The sequence below is a fragment of the Mirounga leonina genome, unplaced genomic scaffold (assembly GCF_011800145.1).
Source record: "Mirounga leonina isolate KUSES-001 unplaced genomic scaffold, KU_Mleo_1.0 Mir_115, whole genome shotgun sequence".
NCBI lineage: Eukaryota > Metazoa > Chordata > Mammalia > Carnivora > Phocidae > Mirounga > Mirounga leonina.
This window is the reverse complement of record NW_023270268.1, coordinates 311,990-338,947: the sequence shown is the minus strand read 5'-3', so window position 1 is coordinate 338,947 and position 26,958 is coordinate 311,990. Positions and strand designations below refer to the sequence as shown.

Here is a 26,958-nt window from a genome sequence, read left to right as displayed (position 1 = left end):
TCTTTAATCTCAATAGTAATTTGAATGGATTTTCCCCATTAAAAATAAAGGGTTCAAATTTTACAAATGACTACGATTATAAAATTAAGAATTTAAATGATTTTTATGGCAAATTCAGGCATTAATTGTTCTTTCAAAATCCAATAGAGGATTCTCATTTAGAGAGTAATGTAGATCTCTGTCTCTTAGTTCCAGAGTATGAGCTGTCAGGATAACCATATGTTTCCATATTGGACAAGAAGGTATACTTTTGTCTTTGCCTTTTAGTTTAATTTGCATAGTCAAAATGTAGGTTGTCTGGTGATCTCCTGAGATCAGATTATCAAGTTTGGATTTAAAACAACATTAGATATATATAATAATTAGATAATAAAACACTCCTTTTTCTCTAATGGAGATAATAGGGTAATGGAAGAAATAAAACAAGTACAGAAATTATTTTACAAATTATACAAACAGTCTGTGATTGTATCTCAAAAAGAGATACTGAAAAAGTCCCCTGGTCAGTCATAGGACAGAAGTTAGGGGAAGAGTGTGTCCAGAAGTGTTTTAAAGTAAATGTAGCTCTTCTTCCAGTTTGTTTTCATAGTTTTTACTCAGCTGAGAAAAAGATCCTTCAAAAATGCTTAATGAGAATCTGCATTACTACTTACTCCTAGATTATAACTTCCTAAAGGATCTGTTACTACTGGTTTCTCCTCCCTTTACAAAAAGATTTTATTATGTCATTCCCCTTAATAACTCATGCATTATCCAGAGAAGCATTTCCCAGTTGGTAGCCTGCAGATCCCTAGGAATTTATGAAAGTTCATGGCGGTTGTGGAGGGAAACAAAGGAATGTCAGTAAGAGACATGTTTTTTTGGAATTTTTGAAAGGTAGAACGCAGATGGGCAGGAGAAACAAGCTGGCCAGAAACAAGCCTGCTCTTCCCTCTACAACTTAACTTGTCTTGGAGGGTCCAACCAGTGTAATAAGGAAAAGAAACGATTAAGGTGATGACCCCTATTTTTCCACAGTAAATACATTACCAGTTTTCTCTCAATTAGTTTCTTTTGAAGAGATACTCACAGCTATGTAAATATCCTTTCATTCACCGCACTCTTACTCTCTAGCCCTAATCTTCATTGATGATTCTTGCCTGAATCACATATTACTATGATAGTTTCCAGACAGTAATTTTCTAATTTTATCATCCCTTGGAGCTGGCTCCTATGTTCCTATAATTCCTTGGGAAGTCTCACTTTCTGATTCATTAAGTCGTTCCAAGCTCGTCTGGACTATTTGTGCCCCAGTGTTTGATTCAGCCGTTTTGCCAGAAAGGTCTGAATCTTTTTAGTAAGGAATGGTTTTTAAGAAACCAAGACCTGGGGGCTACATGTACTCAGTAGCTCCTGAACCTCTCACGGCTTAAGCCAGGGAATATGTACCTTTATCTCTATATATGTATTAAATGCTATGTTTAGAATCTTCATTTTTATCTCACTGTTAAGAAACAAAACACAATTGTTAAATTAGACCAGTTGATTTTTATACACTAAATGTAAGAATTCCAAAAATCAAGTCATGAGTGTATAATCTTAAGATTATATTTCAGTCTCCATTTTAAGACATTTTGTCTCCAAACCAAATATGGTATGCTGTTTGATAATTCATTTGTCTGCAAATCATGCTTTCTGTTATATGATTTAAGGTAAATTGACTAACCTATATTAACAAGTGAGGAAAATGTTGAAAAATTGTAATGCAATAGCTAATAATAGTGATGTAAGATATTTTTATTTATTTTCTTATTCCATTATGCAGAGATGACAGAATTTTTACCAATACCCTTAAAAAGGGAGTAGGAAGAATTATTAATTACTGTACAAAGTTAGTGAATTAAAAATGTTGAATACCTTTACTTAGAGTATAAGGTCCCAATTCCTTCTCCCGATATGCAAAACCCTCATGGGCTGACTCACCACCTCCCCCGACCCTGCCTTCCTATTCTCATCTCATACTTCCCTCCCTCTAGGCATATGGGTTCGCCTTATGGTTCCTTGTGTACTAGCATGATTGGCATGCCCTTCCCCCTCACTAATCTGCCTGGAAACATCTGATATATCTCTCAGGTTCCAGGTCACATATCACCTGTTCTATAGAATCTTACAGACAGAATTGATTCTTCCTTTGTTCTCATAGAAGCTCATATATACTATTCTTTTAAAAAGTAAAAATAAAAAGATTTTAGGGCGCCTGAGTGGCTCACTTGGTTAAGTATCTGCCTTCAGCTCAGGTCATGATCCCAGAGTCCTGGGATCAAGCCCTGCATTGGGCTCCTTGCTTGGCCTGCTGCTCCCCCTGCTTATGCTCTCTCTCTCTGTCAAATAAATAAATTAAATCTTTTTAGGGAGCTCGAGGTGGGACTCGATCCCAGGACCCTGGGATCATGACCTGAGCTGAAGGCAGACGCTTAACCGACTGAGCCACCCAGGCGCCCCTCATATATCTAATTTCTTATCTCTGTATTCCTTAGTAGATGTGTCTTCCTTTGTGCAGCAATTTTATTCTCCTTATATCCCAACACAACACGGTATCAAGCATTTCAAATAAATACTTGATAGATGCATAAAGATTTTGTTGGTTTCAAGATTATCAACTTGATAATTTTTAAAATGTCTATTCTGTCATCACTTGTTAAGTAATATTCTAGTTATGACTTCCTTTGTATATATAAAAAAATTAAATTTTAATATGCTAAACCTGTTGCTAGATTTCTAGAGATGGGATAAAGGTTTAAAAATTCAAGATACTTCAAAACCTCTCCCTTATGTGTATTACAATTTTCAGTGGGCTGTGCTAGATCTTCACTCACACACATCCATCACGTACCCGTGGAGTGTAGAACTGCCACTTTACCAGAGCAAATTCATAAATAATGTTATGGTACAACGAATAAGGTGAAAAAGTCAAACTCAGAAGACACATCTAATGGTGCTGGTGACATTTAAAGGGCAGTGAATATGTCCTAATGAAGGAACTTGCAAAGATTACTTCGTGGGATCTAGCTGGGTAGATTCCAACTTCTTCCTTTAGTTTAATCTTGGTGATTAGTGCCCTGAGCTCTTGGTGCTTACTCCCCCATATCTCTATCCAAGTTCTCCAGTGGCCAAACCTCACCAGCCCAGTCTTTTTTACCACAGAGTCTCCCAAAACACCTGTCCTTTCGGGTCGGTCTGTTTACTCCTCTGGTGCTCACTGCCACCCTGCCGCATGCCCAGCTGAAGTCAACTCTGCTCCTTCAGGCTATACTCAACTCTCCCCACCTTGTGTTTTGCTTATAATTTGGTAAAGGTTTGGTTGGAAACTCAGTTTAACACCGGGGCTGCTTTACTGCAGTGCCTGTCTTTTAGTACTAGAAATGTCCGCATTAGAGTCAGTATTAAAAGTGTGTATCTCTGCTTTTTTCTTTCTAGATCCTGGCTAGATAACAATGGGAAACGTGCAGTTAAAAAACTGAGGAACAGTTTGCCACTTAGAAGAGAACTAGATCGTTTAAAAGATGATCTGTCTCAGCAGCTGCAGCTCTCAGACATCAGGTAACAAAGACAGACCCTAATTTAGAGACTAAAATAAGCATGTATTATCTACTGGTCAAGCTTCCCAGCAGTTAAATATTTGCATCTTTAATTATTCAGATAACTATAAGTAGCCTTCAATTATCTTTTTCTGAAAGTAGTCAAATGTTTATCTTTGTAAGAAAACTTTTATCAATTTCTTGTTTAAAATTGTGAAGTAATGTTTAGATTCTGACATTTTTAGCATAAGAGTTTAATTTTTTAAAGTAATGTTTATTAAAGAAAATCCTTTTCCATATGCACATAATATATAAAAAGTAATTATTCCTCCATCCTGTGAGATCAGTATTTAAATTTAAAATGAGGAAGGGAGATAAAAAATGGGTGTTGTATTCTTGGTTCTGTGTTTTATAGCATGACTTTTTAAAGTTTTCATTAACCTGGAAATCACAGTTCCGTAAAGATAACAGGCATTTATTATAAAAACAGATTTAACAGCTGTTAAAACAGTAACGAAGGGAAAAGGGGGCCCTGGTGTGATTCGGGGGCGGGGGGAACCCCCCGTTACAAGAACTGAGAAACTGTTGCTCAGTCTTGTGCTTGAACATTTCTATTAACAGTTCGTTATAACCTGTTTTGTTGTTTCCAACCTTTATTATCAGGATGTTTTTTTCTTCTTTTGAACTAAATGACTATTTGGGTATCATAATAGCATCTTTTTCTTGTGCTTGTGGAATACTGATAATACTTAAATGTTTTGTTCTTGTATATTCAAATCATAGTAGTTTTTTTTTTTTCAAATCATAGTTTTATAAGATAATTAAGATTTCAAGGAAAGCGTGTAGACTTGGTGTGTGTGGGATGTTTGGATTTGTGCTAATGGCTGCTCTTTTGTCATCGTATCAGTATTTTTAGGCCCTGCTTTGATTAGAAGGGTTCTTTTAATTCCACAATGTAGTAGTATGGACTTCTCTAGCTAACACCCAAATAACAAGGTCCTTTTTAAAAGTTTGTAAAATAAATTTATGTACATAAAAGTACCTTTTTTAGTATAAATTCTAAATGAACTATCAAAGAGATTAGAATTAGGAAAACAAAAGGATTTTTTTTAAGGATTTCTTAAACATAAAAAGAAACAAGCATTATATTACAGTATGGTGTAGAAACTTCTCAGCTTTGATTTTTGCCATGGTAAATACCAATAAATATAAAACACATAAACAAAAGGTCTTTGGGTTCTCCATTTTTAAGAGTGCAAAAGCTTTTTGACACCAAAGCATTTGAGGATCATGGGTATGATGGCTTTCCACTATTAGAAAATTAGCCAAGCCTCCAAAAGAGAAATATTGTGACCAGTGACATTGTTTCTAACTCTAAGCCACCTGTGTGAAAGACCATTTATTAATAAGTGTATTTAGTAGCTTTATCACAGTGTTAATTCTTTGAAATTATATCTGTTTCAACTGTGGGTTAAAGGAAAAGTTTTGAAAATCCATTTTATCAGAAATGACATTCATCAGAATCGGTGATAGGATGAAGAAGGAACCTGGTTTTTGAGAGCTTGTTTTGAGTGCCTTACTCCTTCACATATAGCACAAATCACTCCTTTGATTTATGCTACCTGTGCTGGAGGAAGTGATCCCACTTTGTATGTATGAAATGGAAACATTAGGAAGACTAGAAGCTACTTGTTCAAGGTCACAGAGCAAGTAAATCACAGAATTAGAATTCAAAGGGGGATGTTCTGATGCTTCTAAAGATCAGTGCTCGTTACGTTTGCATACCAGTGCCTCTGTGACACCACGTGAATATCAGGTTCCATTGTGTCACTAATAAAATATGTAGATTACATGTCATAAAAAAATCACTTTCTCTAGAATAAGATAAAAAGAATCTGATCTAGTCTGGAGTTCCTAATTAGAACTTAAATCTAAAACAAAATCATCACCATTGAATGATGTGGCGATGAAAAAGGTTTTTTTTAAGTGTTCCCCATTTCATTCCCTTATTTTAAAATAGAAACAGCATAGTGTATTTGCTTGTTTGAAATGTTTGGATATCTGAACATAGTAGTAATATTTTTACCCTCTGGCAAACCATTCATTTTCCATTTGGTTGCTTCATTAAAAAATGAGCTAGTTGGAAAACATATGCCTACTTGAGAAAGAAACTCACTGGTTTTCACAGGAATCAAGCAGCAAGGGGTGAATGCAGGCCTCCTCCCTCGGGGGTGCCTGATGTTAACGCGCCTGTGTGCTCTGTTGTACTAGGTGGCAGAGGAGCTGGGGCATCGCCCATCGCTGTAGCCAGCTTCATAGTTTAGGCCGCTTAGCACAGCAGAACTTGGAAATACTTAAAAATGCAAAAGGTAAACAATTTCCATTTTCTTTTAAAATATCACTTGGCTGGGGCGCCTGGGTGGCTCAGTCATTAAGCGTCTGCCTTCAGCTCAGGTCATGATCCCGGAGTACCAGGATCGAGCCCTGCATCGGGCTCCCCACTCTGTGGGAAGCCTGCTTCTCCCTCTCCCCCCCGCACCCCACCCCCCGCTTGTGTTCTCTCTCTCGCTGTGTCTCTGTCAAATAAATAAATAAAATCTTTAAAAAATAAAATAAAATAAAATATCACTTGGCTGCTATAAATTGTGGAGGAAAACTAAGTGTTAAAAGACCTTACAGATGTGACTTTATCACAGCTGAACTTTTAAATCTGTTCCTTTGAATAAAACAGCGACACGAAATTAGCCTTTAAGGGGCACCTGGGTGGCTCAGTCCGTTAAGCGACTGACTTGACTTCAGTTCAGGTCATGATCTCATGGTCCTGAGATGGAGCCAGGTGGCAGGCTCCGAGCTCAGCATAGAGTCTGCTTGAGATTCTCTTCCACCCGCTCTGTGCACACTCCTTGACATGGACATGCTTGTGTGTTCTTTTTCTCTCCCTCTCTCTAAAATAAATCTTTTTTTTTTTAAATTAGCCTTGGGCACCTGGGTGGCTCAGTTGGTTAAGCGACTGCCTTCGGCTCAGGTCATGATCCTGGGGTCCTGGGATCGAGCCCTGCATCGGGCTCCCTGCTCCGCGGGAAGCCTGCTTCTCCCTCTCCTGCCTGCCACTCCCCCTGCTTGTGCTCACTCTGTCAAATAAATAAATAAAATCTTTAAAAAATAAGATAAAAAATTAGCCTTTAAGTTTCTACTGAATTTGTATACTAAATTTAAGTAATTATTTGCACAATGCTAAAAAAAATGAAGCATCTCTGGACAGTGACCAAAGGGTTTGTGTTTTATCATCAGGATGTACAATAATATTTACAGACCGATCCGGGATGAGTGCAGTGGGCCATGTGATGCTAGGAACAATGGATGTCCATCATCACTGGACAAAAGTAAGGAAAAGTTTCAAAGTAAAAAATCCTGATTTGTCGTAGACCTACTTTTGTTTCAAACTATGCTGTTACGTCAGTGAACTAAAAAAACTCGAATCATAGTTTCAGCTATTTTCAGAATAGATGTTTATTATCATGTAGTTAAAATACTTAGAGGCCTGATTTTTAAGTCAGTTTTTATTTGGAAATTTTATAGTCTTTTCTGAAGCATAGCCTAAAAGGCCTGCAGTCTGTTGTTTTGGTTTTAACAGATTTACTGTGTTATAATTGACATACAATAAACTGCACGTATTTAGTGTGTATAATTCAATGAGATTTAGCACGTGTAAATACCCATGAAGCCATAACACAATCAAGATAGTCAACATATCCATCACCCACAAAAGTATGCTCATGTCCCTTTGTAAACTCTCTCCTCCATCCCGCCACCCTCTCCCCAAGCAACCAGTGGCCTGCTGTCACTATAAATCAGTTTATAACTAGAATTTCATATAAGTGGAATCACAAAGTATATACTTCTTTTTTTGGGGGGGGGGGTTCTGTTTTCTTTCATTCGACAATTTCAGATTCATCCATGCTGTTGCATGTGTCAAGAATTTCTTTTTATTTCCAGTTGAAAATAGAGCTACCATATGATCCAGCAATTGCACTACTGGGTATTTACCCCAAAGATACAAATGTAGGGACCCAAAGGGGTATGTGCACCCCGATGTGTACAGCAGCAATGTCCACAATAGCCAAACTGTGGAAAAAGCCAAGATGTCCATCGACAGATGAATGGATAAAGAAGATGTGGTATATATATACAATGGAATATTATGCAGCCATCAAAAGGAATGAGATCTTGCCATTTGCAACGATGTGGATGGAACTGGAGGGTATTATGTTGAGCGCAATAAGTCAAACAGAGAAAGACATGTATCATATGACCTCACTGATATGAGGAATTCTTAATCTCAGGAAACAAACTGAGGGTTGCTGGAGTGGGGGGTGGGGGGAGGGAGGGGGTGACTGGGTGATAGACACTGGGGAGGGTTTGTGCTCTGGTAAGCGCTGTGAATTGTGCAAGACTGTTGAATCTCAGATCTGTACCTCTGAAACAAATAATGCAATATATGTTAAGAAAGAAAAAAAAGAAGAAGAAGAAGGTAGCGAGAGGGGAAGAATGAAGCAGGGAAAATCAGAGGGGTTGACGAACCATGAGAGACGATGGACTCTGAAAAACAAACTGAGGGTTCTAGAGGGGAGGGAGGTGGGAGGATGGGTTGGCTTGGTGGTGGGTATTGAGGAGGGCACATTCTGCATGGAGTACTGGGTGTTATGCACAAACAATGAATCATGGAACACTACATCTAAAACTAATGATGTAATGTATGGGGATTAACATAAGAATAAAAAAAAAAGAATTTCTTTTTATTTCCATGTAGTGTTCCGTCATATAAACATACCAGTTTGTTTATCCATTTACCTATTGATGGACATTGAGTTATGTCAGTTTTGGTGATGGGAAATAAAGCTGTTAGAAACATTATGTCCATATGCACATAATATTTCCTTTTCTCCTAATAGTCGGATCATACATATGTTAGGGTATTTTTACCTTTTGAGAAACTGCTAATGCTTGCGACGGTGGTCTTTTTAATTTTAGCCATCCTAATAGGTGTGTGGTGCTATCTCATGTGGCCTTAATTTGCATTTCCATAATGACAGATGATGGAGAGTATCTTTTCATGGGCTTATACTTTCTTTTTTGAAATGTCTGTTCAAATCAAATATTCGGTTGAAGATATTTGCAAACCATATCTGACAAAGTCTGTGTGCCTAGTGTATAAAGAACTCTCAAAACTCAATAGTCAAAAAACCAAACAATCCAAAATGAACAGCCAAGTCACGGAAGACCTACAGATGACAAATATTTTTGAATGGCTAAAATGGAAAATAATGACACCACCAAATTCTGGCAAGGGTGCGGAAATCCCGGATCACTCATCCATCACAGGGGGGAGTATGTAGAATGGTACAGGGACTCTGGAACAGAGCGTGACAGCACAGAACTAAATGTGTTTACCATGTGACCCGGCAATTGCACCCTTAGGCGTTTATACTAAAGAAGTGAGAAATTATGTTCACACAAAAACCGGTACACGAATGTGCATAATAGCCAACAACTAGAACAACTCTAATGTCCTTCAGGGTGTGAATGGTTAAACTGTGGCACATCCATACAACAGAACATTACCCAACAGGAAGAGGGGATGAAGTATTCATACCAGCAACAACCTGGGTGGATCTCAAGGGCATTGTGCTGAGTGAAAAAAGTATCAAAAGATTACATACTGTTTGATTCCACTTATATAACATTCTTAAGATAACAAAATTGTGTGGAAAAAACAGATAAGTGGTCACCAGGGGTTGGGGAGTAGGGAGCTCTCCCCCGCGGTCCATGGGGGATCGCTGGGCACACAGGATCCCTACGGTGGAACTGTTCTGTGTCATGTGGTCATGGCATGTGAATCTACACATGGGATAAACCTGCATACAGTTAAATACACACACATACACACAACTAAGTGTAAGTAGAACTGATAAAGTCTGAATCAGTTCTATCAGATCAATGTCAATTTCCTGGTGGTGATGTTATACTGTAGTTTTGCAAGACGTTACCACTGGGGAAAGGGGGGAAGATGCACAAATCTAGAGTTATCTGAAAATAAGGTGTTTTAAAGGTAATTACCATTTATACATAGATAAATCATTAAGAGAAAAATGGAGAAAGTGGGTAGGGAAATGATTTTCAGACTCTTAGAAGTCCATTATAGATAACTTGTAGAATTCGTACACTGCAGTTACTTTTGAGCAGAGGTTTTTGATGCCTTCCCACTCCGCTGTTAAGTTGCCCATCGCCAGCTCTCCAGGTAAAGTCTGAGTCCTCAGCACAGCACACCAGGGCCTTCCCATTGCAGCTGTACCAGACTCCAGGGCTTGGAGTGTGCTGCCCCTCTTCATGCTTCCGTCTCTCTTCCCTTGACACACCTCCATGTGCATCTGATGCCTGCGAAATCCTGTCTTTATTTTCAGACAGGCACATTAGACTTCCTTAGAAACCTTTACTTGAACGTCTTCTCTGTATCCAGTCATGTGGATGTGGCACTTAGTACAAAGAATCCTGATTCTTGTTTTGTTTACTTGTACCCCGACTGAAAAGCAGGGCCCAGCTCTTATAATCTGTACACTACAGGTGCCCAATTTGTGCTTAAGTATGTGGTAGGTGCTCGGTGATGTTTATTGCATGGAATTGAGTTTTGCTGAATTAAAATAAATTCTGAAGAAGTAGACTTGGTGCTAAAATCCATGTACTTTATTTCTCAAACCATTCTTTATTAGACCATGTAATCATTCTTAAAACTAATTTGAGATTTAAATGTTAGTGCTTAGGACTTATTTTCATTTGGAATCTATTTCTTTTTTTCTGCAATCTCTTCAGTCCTATCTAAAAATCCCTAAGATTTGTAGTGTTTTGTTTTGAATATTAATATTTCCAGCATTACATTAAGTCTTTTTCTTTCACTTATTAGACCTTTCCTTCTAGGAAAACAATGTTCTTGTTAAAATTTCTCAATCCCATTTATTGGATCTAAAATTGAGCTATTACAATAACATAAAACTAAATATTTGTTTCTTTTTTTTTTTTTTTTTTTAATACTGTAGCTTTTTGAAAGGTTACCAAGTTATTTTGACCTTCAGAGGAAGCTGATGCTTTTAGAAGACCAAATAAGCTACCTCCTCGGAGGTATACAAGTGGTTTATATCGAGGAATTGCAACCAGTATTGACGCTTGAAGAATATTACTCTCTTCTTGATGTGTTCTATAATAGACTGGTGAAAAACAGAATACCCTTTCACCCTCGAAGTCTGCGTGGTTTACAGATGATCCTTAACAGGTAAATATCTAAAACAAGAAAGACTTTTATTCTTTCACTTAGATGCGTTGTGTAAGTGGATTAAATTGTTTTGTGTTTTTCTTAGGAACTAAAGAAAAGTGACACTCATTTACACATTAAAAAAGCCGACTTAAAGGAGTTGAAGGATTGACTCTCTAGAACAGTCTTGAAATACATTGCCACTTACAGGGCAAAGTCAATCCTATGGAAAACTTTCTAGGATTAAACTAATGTTGAATCACTAGCCCACATTTTTTGTGCACATACTGTTTTCACAGTCTGTGCTTGGTGCTAAATGCACACCTCACCTCACACCTCACCGGGCTCATCTCACAGATGAGGGTGGCCACGGGGTAAGGAAGTATGTGGTCATCCTGAAAGTGTGTCTCTTTGGGGAACAGCAAAACTTAAAGCATAATTTTACTATACTTTTAAAGTGGATTTTCTTGATGAATTCCTTCATCACTCATCAGACTACTAAAATATTTTCTTTGGGGGTGGAGTGGGGAATGGAGGGATGAGTGATTTTTCCTTTCACATGTGTTTTGTTACAGTGACAGATACGCTCCAAGCTTGCATGAACTCGGGCACTTTAACATCCCAAGTCTCTGTGACCCAGCAAACCTCCAGTGGTTTATCCTTACCAAAGCCCAGCAGGCAAGAGACAACATGAAAAGAAAAGAAGAGTAAGTGCCATGAGCCCTTTGTAATGTCCGGGCAGTCAGTCAAAATTCAGGTTTTCGGAATTCATAAAGATGGGACATAAAAACTGCATGAAACTTAGGAAATGGACTGATTTGTGCATATTCCACGTTTATTTATCCCCCACCTCCTTGGTCTACCAGGAATTGCATGTGGTGTTTCTGATTATAACAGCCTCAATGACATTACCACCATGTGCCTCCATTTGAGAAGCAAGGCTTGTTAGTATAAAAGTCAATTCAGGAGCAGAACAAAAGATAAGAATATCAGAAAGAAATTCTCCAGATGGGAAAAATTCAGCTACTGCTTGAATAACAGGAATCTTGATGGTCTAAAAACATTGAGAACTACTGATTTTAAGTAAATGAGAAGAAGTTTTAAAGTAAAAAATTGATGCCATTCATAAGAGGTCCTGTCTCTATGTTCTATCTTTGAAGGACTTGGTAGCCAACAGTTTCCTGATTGGTGGGCATTGGATACTGCTTGATAATGTTTTATGTATCTCCTGTGAAGAAAGGAGGATATTACATTCAGAAGAGGTTTTTCTAAGGATGTTGGCAAAGGAGGTTTGGATACTGAGAATTTATTCACTCATTCATTCATTCATTTAGCAGCCATTTGCCGTGATGGTTGTTTGCCCGAGGCTGTGACAGGTGCTGTGGAGAGAACGCTGGGGCCAGGTCCGTGCCCCCCTGGACTGCGTTTCTGGTGGGAGGTGTGGGTTCTGCACGGGGTCAGTGGGAGCTGGGCCAGAGAGGGGCGGGTGAGAAGCACAAGGCTCGTGCTCCCAGAAAGCCACAGTGGTGCTGAAGGAGGGAGAGGAGGACAGAGACTGGAACCTGGAAGGTAGAGGGTCTGAGGTGACCGTTCAGCAGTGTGCTGGGGAGCCGCCAGTTCCGCATGTCTCCTGTCTTGCCCCTCATTCACCCCTCCATCCCCACCAGTTGGTCATCTGAAAGAAAGGGTGGTGGTGGAGGAGAGGTAGAAGACGAGATAACGGGATCGTTCTGTGTAGAGAGTAAGTGAAGGAGCTACATCTCTTTGTTTTGCTTGTGGACTTGGTGACAGCTCTGTTGGCCTGATCCAGTGGCACGAATGTCCCATTTCTTGACTGGTTGGTAAGCCTTCATGTTCGTGATGTGATTTCTCTTCGTTGTAAGTCAGCTTTAACCCTTGGGAGCAGCTCTGGCCCACCTGTCACTGTGAGGGCTGATGATTTTGTTGGCTACACTGTAGTTGCTGCTTCTGTCTTCTCAGTGGCCATTTTGTAGCTGTGGTGCATTGCTACTAGATTTCGAGGAAGTAAAATAAAAAGAAATGCAATTCACATAGGTTAGTTTTTGAAAGTTCCATCCTGCAAGTCCGTCGGGTCAATACAGTGACCCATCAGAGCGGCCAGAGTGAGTCGCCCTGTGAGAAGTCACTCCTGCTGAGCTGGCACCTTTGACCTTGCCCTCACTCATTTTACTCCAGCCAGATGGCCCTTTTATCTTCTTCCAGCACCCTGGAGCGTCTCTTCCTGGTGTCTTCCTGGTTTGCCCCTCACGAACTCGGCCCACGTCCACCTTCTCAGGTCTTCCCTGAGCATCAGCGGGAACCAGCACACTGCCCTGTGCACCACTCCACCGCCCCTGGTCTGCCTTGCTCCCTCGCACTCAACACCATTGGTCTCTGACAGGCTGTTTTCCTCATTCATTTGCCTGCCCTCCTCCCGCCCCCCCACCTCCACCCCCCACCCCCGCGACGGAATGTAAGCATCGTGAGGGCAGAGACTTTTTTGTCACTTTTGTTCGCTCCCATCCCAAGATCAGTGCCTGGCACACAGGTGGCCTTCAGGAAGCATCCATTGGCTGAATCCATTAACTTGCATGTTCCCTGAGCCCCTTTCTGGCTCTGGCACTGGAGCTCTCATCCCTGTTTCATCCCCCATGGAGAGGAAGCCACTTTGTTGCTGGTCCCAATGTACCTTCCCTCTTACTCATCGCCTTCATCCCTCTGCAGACCTCTGCAGTTTTCCCTCCCCTTTGCCTTCTCCTTCCCTTCATTCTGTTCTCCCTGCCCTGTTAAGGTTGCCTTCATTGTAATCATTGTAAGACTACTGGCTTTCCATAGATGAAGTGTGTTCTTGGACTGTGGTTTTCACTTTTTAGCTGCATATCTCTATAAAGTGGATTCTGAAGTGGAAATCCAATTGATAAAAGAGATAAAAGCTTGCAGGTGTTCTGTTCAAAGAGGAAGGGAGCTAGAAGCCGCTCATACCCATCGGGGTCCTCTGAGTACCTCTGCAGGACCCTCAGCTTGTGGACGGTTTAAAACCAGTATTCTAAGCTAATATCCGGGTCCCAAGTAGACCTCACATGGCCTTTTCAGGACTGCATGACTTGTAGCCCATGCCTCTTAACATGGCCTGGCTACCAGGGGGAATGTGTGTACTGTGGATCCCCCTCCTTTGGAGGCTGGTAATGACCCATGCTCAGCTCTTACATGGGGCGGGCATAACCTAGGGTAACCTGGGCCTAGAAGTAAAGCAGCTCTCCCTACACGGGCTGTCCTCACTAATGGCTTTTGTGGTAACTCACTCATGTTTCCTCCTACCCTGTATCACATACTATAAATTTTAATATCACTTAGGCAAACTGGAAACAGTAGAAATGTACAATAATAGAAGACTAAATAATTTTGATACTGACATAGAATAGGAAAAAACCATTTAAAACAATGTTCATTTATTCCACTAATATTTATCAAGTACTTTGGTGTCTAGCCAGCCCTGCGAACCTTTGTGGAACTCACAGTCAGTGTCAGAGGCAGAAGGACCTTTATTTTAAAAAAAAAAATAGATATCATTTTTGTCAGGGGAAAGAAAAGGTCATTTCCCCCTAGGAAATGTCTGGCCCATTTCTTAGCATTACAAGGAAAGGAAGAGAACTTGCCACCAGCCATACACTCACCATGTCATGGTGCTTCTCTTGTTTGTACTGTGCTTCCCTTTTCCCTCTATTTCGTTGTTGGTGTTGAAGTATGAATATAATAAAGCAAAGAAATTATAAGGAAAGGCAAAAAAATCATCTAAATTCATCTGCTTCGGACTCCAGAGGCAACCAGGGAGGGATAGGCTGTTCCCCGCCATCTCCTTATTGGAAGGGCCAGCTCTGGAGAGAGCCCCAGTGAAGGCCACCCTCTCTGGGCTCGATTCTTGTCCAGGACTGCACTCCAGAAGGACTGATGGGCCCTCCTGGTTGTAGAGGCTTGTGGCCTAGGGGTCGGGGCCACCCTGGGATGAGGCCAGAGGCTTCTCTGAGAAGGGATGGGAATGCATGGCCCTGGCCAGAGGTGCGTGTAAAGATGCGTCATTGGAGAACTACACATTAACTCGGCCAGATGCCAGGTTCTCTGTTTCTAAGCCAGATTGTTAAAAACCTTCCCCCCGCCACCTTTTTTTTTGAGCCAGTGAGAAAAGCCTTTTACAAAAAAAGTTTGTCGGTCCCTGCTATTGGTGGTACCTATGGTTCTTCCCTTCTAATCCTGGAAAGAATAGGTACAGGTCCAGCTGGAACATTCTGAGAACCCCACCAACTCTGCTGTCCAACTTCTTCAATCTCTAAGCAGCAGTGTCTAGAAGGAGTAATCTTACAGAAAAAAACTAGCAGCACCTGAGAAAGCGTTCCGGGTGTTGTTGAAGGGAGTAAGTCAGTAACTACAGACCCCTGCTACTAAGTCCCAGCTGACTACAATGACCATTTCTGTTTTCAAATATTTTTCTAGCTTATGGATAGTTCATGGTACTTTTTTCCTTTATGCAGAGATTAAGAGTGGATAAATAGAGGTTATTTGGGTTTTTTTTAAACAGTGCAATACTTAAACTTCTTTGGGAACCTTCTTTGACCATGGCAGTTTTGCTTTACTCCCCTTCTTGGGTAGGCTTCCCAAGAGATGTCCGTGCTGGTCTGCACACCACTCAAGGACGTAACAAGGCCTCTTTCACACATCTCAAGATTTGGAGGTTTGAAGCTGTTTACCAAAATATACCCATAAACACTGGCCATCTGTGTATCTAAGACACTGAGTTCTGCCCTGAGTTGTCTGCTTTCTAAGCCTTCACTCAAGCCCTTGATGGAACAAGAGGCAGAGAGGGAGCTGATGGGCATAGAAGAGAGTGGAGGGGAGGTGCCTCCTCCCCAGGGGCCTGTCTTGTTGTGAGCCTGCTGGGTGTTTGGGAGTCTCTAGAAGTCATTACTGCCCAAGGGTCAGACTGTAGGTGGTTCCTAAAACTAGGAACTTTTACACTCAGCTCTCTGCTTTCTTTGGTCACTAACAGCTGCTCAGTGAGGCAGGATAAGAACTTTTTAAATGATGTCTTTATTTTTACCCATTGCTGCTAAAAGATTTAACAAATACTTTCAGAGATACATGCACAAGAACTATTGACATGTCTTCTAAGCATGTCATTTACCCTTTGTGGACACCATTTTCAGTGTTGAGAGCAGAAAGTTAGACTCCAGTGTTTATAGCAGCAATGCCCACAATAGCCAAAATATGGAAAGAGCCCAGATGTCCATCAACAGATGAATGGATAAAGAAGAATATTACTTAGGCATAGAAAAGAATGAAACCTTGCCATTTGCAATGATGTAGATAGAACTAGAGGGTATTATGCTAAGCGAAATAAGTGAGTCAGAGAAAGACAAATACCGTATGATTTCACTCATACGTGGAATTTAAGAAACAAAACAGATGAACATAGGGGAAGGGAAGGAAAAACAAAATAAGATAAAGACAGAGAGGGAGGCAAACCATAAGAGATGCTGAACTCTAGGAAACAAACTGAGGGTTGCTGGAGGGGAGGTGGGGGGGATGGGGTAACTGGGGGATGGGCATCGAGGACGGCACATGATGTAATGAGCACTGGGTGTTGTATGTAACTGATGAATCACTGACCTCTACCTCTGAAACTTAATATTACACTATATGTGAACTAACTTGAATTTAAATAAAATCTTGAAAGAAAGAGCCCCAAAATATAAAATTGTATGTACATTTTATGTTCTTTTATTTGGTGATAGCTTGTGGCAATATTATGTTTATTTTCAATATAACAGGTTAAAGGTTATTGAAAATGAATTGATACAGGCTTCAACGAAAAAATTTTCTCTGGAAAAGTTTTATAAGGAGCCCAGCGTTTCTAGTATACAAATGGTGGATTGTTGTAAGAGACTTCTAGAACAGTCACTGCCTTACCTACAAGGGATGCACCTCTGCATTTCACATTTTTATTCTGTTCTTCAAGATGGAGACCTTTGTATTCCTTGGAATTGGAAGGATGGAGAAGCCATTAAGTAACACAGAATTATTTTTGAAGACATAAGAAACTGTTAAACTAATTTAAATTCACAATATAACAGTATTATTTACATATGACAAGAACAAAGTTTCTAACTGCTGCTCTAAAAGTAGAACTTTTTTTAAAATTAATCTCTGCTACAAAACTTGTTTTAAAAGGTTTTATCTCCCAGTCTTATGGTGTTTCTTATCTGATTGGCAAGATTGGGTAAAAAGATGTCAGAATGAAAGAACATATTTTTAGCAGTGTGTAAATGAGGGATTCTGCAGAGTCAAGGATATCTATTTTTTTATGAGTGAATGTGGGTACGTGTAAACAGATCTCAGTAAGCACAGCTCTGAAGTAATGGGACTCATTCAACATGCAACTTGGTAGTTAACATCTCATGCGTCAGCACGAACATGTATTTTGCAGCCAGTAGGGGACAGTTGCTGTCCAAAACAGGAGACTGATGGGTAGCAAAAATTAGATAACCAGATTTTTCCTGAAAGAAAGAGTAGAAGAAAAAAAAAGCAATTGGATGTATGTATAGTATTGACATTGTCAAAAGTAGTCTGATACCAGTTTGTTAAAACATCTTAGTGACAGAAAATTTAGGTTTAAATCCATAAGTTTTCCTACCCATTAAAATATTATAACTGTTGGTAGCATGACACTAACAGACAGTAAGTTTAGTCTTTGAATCAGTGAGGTGACTCATTTGTTTTTGTGGACAGACTATCTGGAAAAACCCTTGCTTGTTTCCCCAAGAGTTCCAGCAAGTAGGGAGTATAAAATGGTTCAGGCCATTCAGGATTTCTGTCACCCCCTCAACCCCGGTCTTCCTGTTCCTACCAGTGTTTCACATAGGGGGTGAGACCCCTCTGAGCCATCCCTTGTGCATAGTTGTGTGGGCTCCCTGAGGCCACAGCACAGCTTAGCCCCAAAGACACGGGGGACCCGCTCTGGAGACACAGGGCTTCTCTCTCCATAGGTGTTTCCCTTCGGGTAATATATTTCACCAGATCCAAGACCTCTTTGGCTCGTTTCTCAAGAGGATAAGGTGAATCCTAATTTGGGACACCATTTTTGTAGCCCCTACTGCTGAAGAAATGGGAAAGGAATTTTTTTCCCACAGTGCATCAGAAAGAAAAGGAGCTGTTAACAACCATTCTTGAAGTTCATTTCAAATTCATCTAAAACACTATTAGTTTTCTGTTTAAATTCAAATGTGTGTTCAAAAGAAAGAGTGATTTGTAATTTTTATAGTTTGTGCATATCACCTCTTTGAACCTTCAGTAACAACTATACTGAATTTTTTTTTCTAATATAAAAATGTTGCCTATAAAGATTTTCCAGAGCCAAATGATGGAGGTGAAAAATTCCTTCCTTAAAGATTACATAAGAAAATTTATTGAAATATAGGTTTGGATTATGCCATTTCTAAAATCAACTAATAGAATCCTTAATAATGTTTTGAATTGGACTTTGTCTCAGAACTGATTGTTAATAATATAATAAATAATACATTAATCAGATTGTTTTTCTTGTTATTCAGTTAATAGTTTTACAACTATTACGACATAATAGGAAGTTACAAGAAATTGATGGCCTATTTGACCTCCTCTCCCAATCTAACATAAAAGGGACAACTCTGTCCCACCACTAAAAACTGGCACAGGATGAGGCCCTGCCAACTACAAAGCCATGGGTCAGAAACGGTCTCCAAAGGGACCTGAGCTCCAGACCCAGGCCAGACGTCTCCCAAGGAAGAAGCAGGCCCTGAGCCCAGGCTGTCCAGTCAGGAAGGCCTAGGTCCAAAGCCACATCTGTCTGCGCGACAGGTACCCCCCAGGCCCCACTTCCTCCTTTGTTTCTTAAAGACCTCCAGGTCCAGGCAGCCCACCTGAGCTAATGAGAGGGTGGTGGGCATTGAGAAATGGAGAGGTGAAGCAAGAGGGGTCAGGGCTGAGTCAGGAGTCAGCTCATCTTTGGAACCTCTAAGGACTGTGTGTACATCCCTAAGTGAACCCGTCCAGCTAGGGCCCTGTCCCAGCACCTGGTGTTCCTACTTACACCAATCCGGCCTCCCCACCCCACCGCAACTGCTCTGGGGGGACCTGAGCATCCCTCGAGCAAGCCAGTAAGACCACATCAGTCCTGTGGAGACTGGTGGCTCCAAGGCTCTGGGCTCTTCTGCAGGGGGGCGTGGTCCTGGCAGCCTTCTCCCGCAGGCCCCAGAGCTGGGAGCCCAAACTCCTAGGAGGCTGGCACTCACACCCAGGGTGCAGGAGCCACTGATGCATTGGATGAAGCCTGGCAGCTGGCTGATCACAAAGCACCTCCCTGTTTCGGGGGTGCCTCTGACCTGTGCTGCCTGGTCACAGACCCCAACGGCAAGCCCTCCGACCTGGCAGGGCCACCCAGGTGCCTGTCCCATAAGTAAGAATTGACGCAACCCCCAGGGCACCTTGGTAGAACTCCTAGTGGCTCCCTGCACTGAGTGACCTTGGACAAGGCCTCACTTAGCCTCAGTCTCCCCATCTGTAAAAAGAGACACTGGGTCATGTTCTTTGAAGTTCTTCCCACCCGCAGAGTCTGCCCCAAGAATGCAGAGCCCTCCCTTGGATGGTCCTGGGCTGCCGGCCCAGGCATCCCTCACTCCTTAGCAGTTGGGACAAGGAGGAGGAGGGGGAGGTGGGACAGCCAGCAGCCACACAAATCAGACCAGAGTTGGCGCCATGGGCCCCTCTTCTAATCCCCAGCCCCCTGCTACTGCAGCCTCAGTCTACTGGTCAAAGCCCTACCCTCGTGGGGTCATTCCTATTATGGAGCGCTATAGGAATTGTCCCCCTGAGGTGACAGATGTTGCACATGGGGAAACTGATACCCAAAATTGAGAGGCGACGGAGACTTGGCCAAGGCCGTTCTGCCTCCTGTAGATAAGAGAGGTGGGATTAGAACCTAGGTGTCCCAAGGGCTGTGAGGGGTCTGAGCAGGCAGCAGCACGCCCAGCTCTGCACGGGCCCACCGTGGGATTAGTGCTGGGGACAGGCGGCCCACAGGTCAAGATCAGATGCGCCCTTGGAGCAGTCCTTGCCCTAGCAGGTGTGGGGAGCATAGCAGACAGAGACCTTGGATGGCAAGGCATGTCAGGCCTGGCCACTGTGGTCAGCTGGTCAGCAGGCAGCAGGGCCACCTTGGTGCCTAGGGGACTTGTGTAGCACGGGGAGGGGAGCAACCCGGCTCCCCCTGAGGCCTGGCAGCAGCCTGGGCTCTGGGACCCCACAGGTGCCTGTGGGCATCATTCCTGGAGCAACATTTGCACACTTCTGCCCCAAAGTCCCATCACAGCAGCGAATGTGGAGGAAATCGGTTCAGCACAGTGTGTGGCTCACAAGGGAGGAGGCCACCAGATTTCACCCTCAGCGTCTTTTGGAGGCTGTCCATTTTTCATTTTCTCTGTCAATGCCGTGGGCACCGGCCTAGACTTGGCGTCAGTACGCATGAGCCAGAGACTTCCAAGTCAGCAGGACGGGCAGTGTGGTTGGGTGGAGGGACAGTATGATCTATATAGACAGCAGCCTGTACCTCACTTCCACCCCACCCCACCCCCTGCCAGAATGCAGGATTTTTAAACTTTGGAGTAAAATTTTGCTGAGGGATTTCCTAAGACCTTTTCCCATTAGTCATTGAGCAAACACTTAGGAGGCACTGGCTGTACGCAGGCCTTGTCCTAGGCCCTGGGAACACAGCAGGGACGGAGCAGACAAGAGCCTGCGTTTGGTATATGTTTCTTGGGGCTGACACAAATTACAAACCAGGGGCTTCACACAAATGCATTCCCTCACAGTCTTGAAATCAGAAGTCCAAAATCAAGGTGTCAGTGGGACCATACTCCCTCCAGAAGCCCAAGGGGACATTCTTTTCTTTGCCTCTTCCGGGCTCCGCTGGCTGCCGGTATTCCTGGCTTGTGACCACATCACTCCAGTCTCTGCCCCTGTGGTCACATCGCTGCCTCTTATTCTCTGTGTCTTCTGTGTGTCTGTCTCAAAACTCACCCTGTTTGAAGAATGCGTGTGAGTGCGTGTAGGGCCTACTGGATAATTTAGAATGAGCCCCTCCTCTCAAGACCCATAACAATCACAGTCATTGCTCTAGAAGGTCATAGTCACAGGTCCTGGTGGTTAGGACGTGAACATATATCCTTTAGGGACACGATCCCGTCCACCGTACTGGTGACTTGGGGTCACCACTGCAAACCCCATTTGTTGTAGGCTGCCCTTGAATGACGTAGAGGGAAGAACCCACCATCTGTGGGCAACGTGCCAAGTCCACCTGAGACCCTGGTAAGGTACACACTCTCTCTTCCTCCCTGAGCATTATTTCATATCCACTAACCTTCCCAAAGTTAGAGTTTCCTGGGATTCCAGCCTCTACTTAGCCTGCCCTATTCACTGGTTGTTTGAATTGGTTCCAGCCTCTCACTTTTCTGGTTCGCCGGGCCAGGAGCTTTTCTGTGCACATGCTTCTCTTTTCTCCCTGGGCTGCTGGGTTCCAGGATAGAGCTGTGTTGCAGGCCCTCTGTGCCAGTTACCACTTGCTGCTCAGCATCAACCCACCCTTCCTACATGCTCTGCAGTACCACACAGAATCCTTGAAGCTTCTCACCTTCAGCGTGAGCACCACGGTAAACTTTTTCAGTAGAGTGCACTAGAAGGGTACTGCAGGAGGCTGCACAGTTGGTCAGAAGTATGAATGTGATGGCATCTGGTGGAGACCTGCTCCAGCCATAGGCCCAGAACCCATGGCCCTTGCTGGGCCTGGTGGCCCTCTCCACACTGTGAGCGCCTGGCCTCCTGCCACCTGCTGTACCCAGGGCCTCACCCATCCCTGGTTCCTGGTAACATAGTTACAAACAGTGAAGTTGAGCAGGCCTGGCAGACAGGCTTGCTCACCCCTATATTGTGCAGGGGGGAAGCTGAGGCCAAGAGAGGCAGGGTTCTGACTGGACACATTGGCTACAGAATCAAGGCTGGACCACAGGCCTTTGCTCCCCAGGGTCAAGGAGGGTTTCCTGGGGTCCTCAGGCTGAGACAATGTTTCCAAACCCCTACTTTCTGCCTCCTACCCTGCATGACTGGACCAGTCACTCCATTCCTGGAGGGTTGAGCGGCTGCCCAATGTCCCACCAAAGCATCATCCAGAGCCTGTCCACTGGGGAAGGCAGAGCTAGAAGGGATGCTCTGCCCAAAGGCTCTCTCAGCCTCAGATTGTCTCAAAGAGAGCTCCTGGCGGGGCTCTAGCCCCTTTGTGCTCAGGACCCAGGACAGCCCTGAGTGCCGCCCCCTGGGCTATACGGAGAGACACAGGGCCTGCAGGTCCCACTCATCCTGGGTTGTTCCTACCTCAACTGAAGAGGTATCCTTCTGGCTCTGGCTGGGAATCAAACATACTTCTCTGCTACCAACATCAGAACCAAATTCTTGAACTCCAAAAACTTAGGAGCAAAATACCAAGGTGACTCGGGAGGTAAAAGAAGGCCTAGAAAACATTGTGTGTCAAAATCTAAGTTAGATTTATATGGGGTTTGATAGCACTTGGTGTGTTCTTCTAAGACCTCTGCGCAGAGTTCTGTGCGCTTCCAGGGGAGGCAAAAGCGTCATGGACATGAGCATGGAGGTGTTCAGCTGGCAGGCCACTCAGGAAGCTGTGGCCACGCAAATACTTTCAAGTTCAAAAGGAAAATCGGTTATTCCCAGTAAGGACATTTTTCAGCTTGCAGGTGAAGGCCCAGGGGGCAGAAGGGCTGGGAGGAAAGGAAGAGGCTGGGGGCAGAGGGACTGGTCCAAGGGGGCCACATGTTGGCAGAGCACCTCCTGGTGGTGAGATAGTGACAGGAATTGCTGAGAGCGGCCGGGTGCTCATTGCTCCAGCCTTAGCCAGGCCATGGGTTGGTGTAGATGGGAGGCAGTACCTTGAGCCAGTGTCTTTCAGTGAAGCCTTAGGAGGAGGTGGAAGGGCAGCCTTCTGTACAGGTATGCTGGATGGGCCCTGGGCACTGAGAGGAGCCCCCTGCATGCTCCCATGCTGAGATCCGGGCCTCTCTTGGGGATTCTCCAGAGAAGCTGGAGAAGCTTCAGGTACATCTGCCTTCGGTGAAGGGTAGGTGATTTCTCCAGTTACCTCGTTTACCCAGAAAAATGTATCTAGAGATTTCTTCCCCTGTCCAAACAGACTCTTAGACATAGCTACAAAGGAAAATTGAGACAAACAGATGCATCATCAGTTGTCCACAGTGGGGGCAGAGGGCTCCCTCTACACAACCAGGGTCAAAGGGAGCCCCCGACCTCTGGGCTAGGACTAGATAGCCTGTGTCAGCATTCTGGTAGGGAGACAGATGCTTTCCCAGATGCTTCAGAAATCCTCCTAGTACCAGGAGCAGGCCTTGCTGGAGGCTCTAGATGAATTCTAGCATCTTTTTAGAAAATGTCTTTTCAAATTTTTAAGTCTTAACCAAGTATACTGAGAAGTATACTTTAAATCCTGACCTAGTTCAGAAGTGTGTTTGTGTGTGTGTGTGTGTGTGTGTATGCGCAAGTGCATGTGTATGTGTGTATGGATGGATACTAACAATTTCATAGAACTTAGATGGTTATGTGCAGTCTTGGTATTTTCTATGCAATTCAATTCTATATTCCTTACGAAAATGCTAGTTGTTACTCTTTTTGAGGAAGCAACAATGACTAATGAACTATAGTTTGAAAAACACTGTGTTAGGTTAAGAGGAGAATGGAGAACGCTGGGTCTTCTACAGAACAGGAAAAAAAAAATCACTCTTGAATTTTACAAAAACATGACCATGTATGGTCAACAGAATGGTCTCCCAAAGATGGCCATGCCCTAGTCCTTGGAACTTGTGACTAGTTTCATTACATGGCAAAAGGAAATTTGCAGATGGAATTAAAATTACAAATCTTAAACTAGGGATTATCCTGTATTATCCAGGAGCCCCAGTCTAATCACTTAATCCCTAAAAAGCAGAGAGTTTTACCTGACTAGGGTCAAGAGATGCAGCAGGAGGAAAAGTAAGAGAGATTCTAAGTGTGAGAAAGACTCGCCCACCATTGGTGGCCTGATGATGGCAGGCCAAGTGGAAACCATGAGAAGGAAATAAATTCTGTCAACAAAATGAATGAGCCTGGAAGTGGATTTCCCCCAGAGCCTCCAGATAGTGCCAGGGTAGACAGAACCTTGATGTGGATCATGTGAGAGAGTAACAAGCCACACTTACCAGACTTGGGACCTACTGCTGTGGGAGATAATAAATGGCTCTTGTTCCAAGTCGCTAGATTTGTGGTCATTTGTTACAACAGCAACAGGAACTCATACACCATGTGAATACTTTTCTAGGACCAGTGGGAGAGATGGGCTGCAAAGCTGAGGTATTCTGAGCTCAGAGTAAGCCTACCTTTGGCATGGGCTTATTAGACAGTCTGGGGGACTCTTCCTACTTTCTTTCTGTCAAGCTTGGTAATTGCTTCTCCTTCTTTAGAATGGACAACGACTGCCATCCCTGAGAAATGTCAGGGTACGCTACTTAGCATATTAACCAGATCAACCAGCTTTCAAGGTCCTGACACCTGCATCCTGTGAAGCTATGATTTGCCAACAGGCAGAAAGGATTTCCCCACCCTCCCCTGGTGTCCACAGGGCCATGGACAAGTCAGCACATCCCACATTGACTCCCACAATAGTGGATTGAACAACTAGGGCCTGACCAGTTGCTACAGGACTACAAAGGTGTGAAGGGTTTGAAGCTCACCTACGGAAAGGTGCTGGAGTGGAAGTGTCTATAGAGGGAGCTTCAGAAAGGAGAAGGGGCATTAGAAGACTGGGGGCTCCTAGCAACCTGGTCTTTGTTGTGTGAAATGTTTCTCACCCTATCCCAGCCTAGATTCCGCCTGGTGACCCCAGGCCTCACCAATGCGGCCACACACATACACCCTCCTGCACTCTGCTTTGTCATAGTGTAGCCCTCCCCCTATCCACTGCTCTTGACTTCTGCCAGGCCTATTGCATGGCTCCACAGCACCATCCATTTTTTTCTAGAACATAAACTTATAGACAAAGGGGATGTCCTCCTCTGGCTGAATTAGTTCATATTCAGCATAGTGGACACCAGGGGTTCTTTGGTTTGGAATTCCTCATAGATCACTCCCTCTTCAGCTGGGTTTGACTCACCTTAGACCTCACATGCTCTCCATGGCCTCATCTCCCTAAGAATTAGACCTGTTCCCTGTGTTGCCATCTGCTGAGATTCTGCTTCAGCCCAGGCCCACCTTGAATTCTCACCAAGCTGCCCCTGATTTGGGGCCACTGCGACCTGGGTCCACTCCAACCTGGAGCCAACCCAACCTGGGGACACACAGACCTGGGGCCACCCCCAACCTGGGGACATACTAACCTAGGGCCACCCCACTCAGTGGGTTGAACAGCTGCTGGGTGTCTTAGGGTGCTGGCCCATCATGCTGATAGGAGATGGAGTAGCTGTCCTCTTAGATGGGCCCAGGGTATCTAATAGGCTTTTCTCCTCTCCCCCTCTGCCTGGGGCTGCTCACCAATGCAGGGCAGTCCCTAAGCACTGCTGAATCTGATCTCTCTTGCCTTTGAAGACGTAGACAAAAACAGATTGGGAAATAACCATAAGAGACTCTTAACTATAGGAAACAAACAGGGTTGCTGAAGGGGAGGTGGGCAGGGGGACGGGGAACTGGATAGTGGGCATTAAAGAGGGTACTTGATGGGATGAGCACTGGGTGTTTATGCAACTGATGGATCACTAAATTCCACCTATGAAACTAATAATACACCATATGCTCATTAAATTGAATTCAATTTAAAAAAAATGTTGAAAAAAACAAATAACAAAAAAGCAAAACAAAATTCTGACTGTCTAATGATCTGCTTTAATTGTTATGAGGAGTCCAAACACAATTTAAACTCAAAAATTGCCTCCCTAAAATATTTTTTAGCTAAAACTAATATAAAATATGAGAATCTTCTCCCTCATCATCACCTTTAGACAATATCAGGATTAGCTTCTGATATTGACATATCCAATGCTCTTTCCACAGTTTGTTAAAGGCTTTTAGTCAGAAATCATAGATATGTTAGGTAAATAAAAATGTTGGCTGGCAAATCACTTGATCATATAAATATATAGTTAACATTTGGCTATATATTTTAAGGAGACTTTAGATACCAAAAAACAGAAGTCTCATGAGGAAATTATTTGTTTCACATAGGAGGCATCACTTCCTTCCTTTCCATACATTGTGAATTAATAAGTGCTGGTATTAAAAATCTTGACTTGATAGATAAAACTGTCAAGGACCCAAGTTAGGTCAAAATCTAATATATGACCCTCTGTCTGGTATGTGTGCACATCTTAACTATTTGCTGTCCTTACAGAGAAAAATGATATGATATCTAAAGCCAGTTTCCTCTTATTTTTTGTATCTCACTTCCCTCTCTCTTTTTCCCTCCCTTGGAAACTTGAAAGATTTCCTTTATTCATACAAAAATGCATTCATTCGCTATACAAATACTTTAGGACTATTTACTTCAGATAAAGCCAAAATTGTTTACATAAGAGAAAAGAGAGAAACATTATTAAACTATGTTTCTTTTTATGGGACTTTAGAAAGTATACTTAGGAACTCCCAGGGGGGAGGAGTTAAGATGGCAGAGGAGTAAGGGGACCCTAAACTTGCCTCATCCCTCAAACACAGCTAGGTTAATATCAAATCATTCTGAACACCCAAGAAATCAATCAGGACTGAGAGAGCACACTGCACGTCTAGAGACAGAAAAACTGACACATCATGGAAGGTAGTTGCTGCAGAGAGTTGGTTTGGGGGAGAAAAGAACTGCAGGTGCTGTGGAGGGGAGGGAGCCCTGATCAGGGAGAGAGGAGCAAGAGAGAGAGAGAGAGAGAGTGAGTGTGTGTGAAAGCATGAGCAGGGGATTGCACAAGAAAACTCTTCCCCAAA

General features: G+C 43.0%; 2 protein-coding genes across 4 annotated transcripts in view; one reads left to right on the top strand and one right to left on the bottom strand.

Moving 5' to 3' along the window:
• The window catches only part of TCAIM (T cell activation inhibitor, mitochondrial), a 58,256-nt gene extending 39,817 nt beyond the window's left edge, over window positions 1–18,439 (top strand). For 2 of the 3 annotated variants that reach the window (XM_034991153.1, XM_034991144.1), the window contains exons 6-11: window positions 3,457–3,579; window positions 5,829–5,926; window positions 6,849–6,940; window positions 10,649–10,881; window positions 11,436–11,567; window positions 16,683–18,439. In XM_034991153.1, the coding sequence (XP_034847044.1) occupies window positions 3,457–3,579; window positions 5,829–5,926; window positions 6,849–6,940; window positions 10,649–10,881; window positions 11,436–11,567; window positions 16,683–16,923 (919 nt within the window). In that variant the 3' untranslated portion in view covers window positions 16,924–18,439. Of the gene's footprint in view, window positions 1–3,456; window positions 3,580–5,828; window positions 5,927–6,848; window positions 6,941–10,648; window positions 10,882–11,435; window positions 12,507–16,682 lie in introns of those variants that run through there. The other variant, XM_034991160.1, reaches the window with a different exon arrangement.
• A 2,845-nt stretch (window positions 18,440–21,284) lies between these two features.
• Window positions 21,285–26,539, bottom strand: CUNH3orf86 (chromosome unknown C3orf86 homolog). Its single transcript, XM_034991172.1, has 2 exons — window positions 25,371–26,539; window positions 21,285–23,154 (listed from the first exon to the last, which is right to left on the bottom strand). The coding sequence occupies exon 2, from the start codon at window positions 23,150–23,152 to the stop codon at window positions 22,640–22,642; it is 513 nt and encodes a 170-aa protein (XP_034847063.1). The 5' UTR covers window positions 23,153–23,154; window positions 25,371–26,539; the 3' UTR covers window positions 21,285–22,639.
• Between the last annotated feature and the right edge of the window lie 419 nt (window positions 26,540–26,958).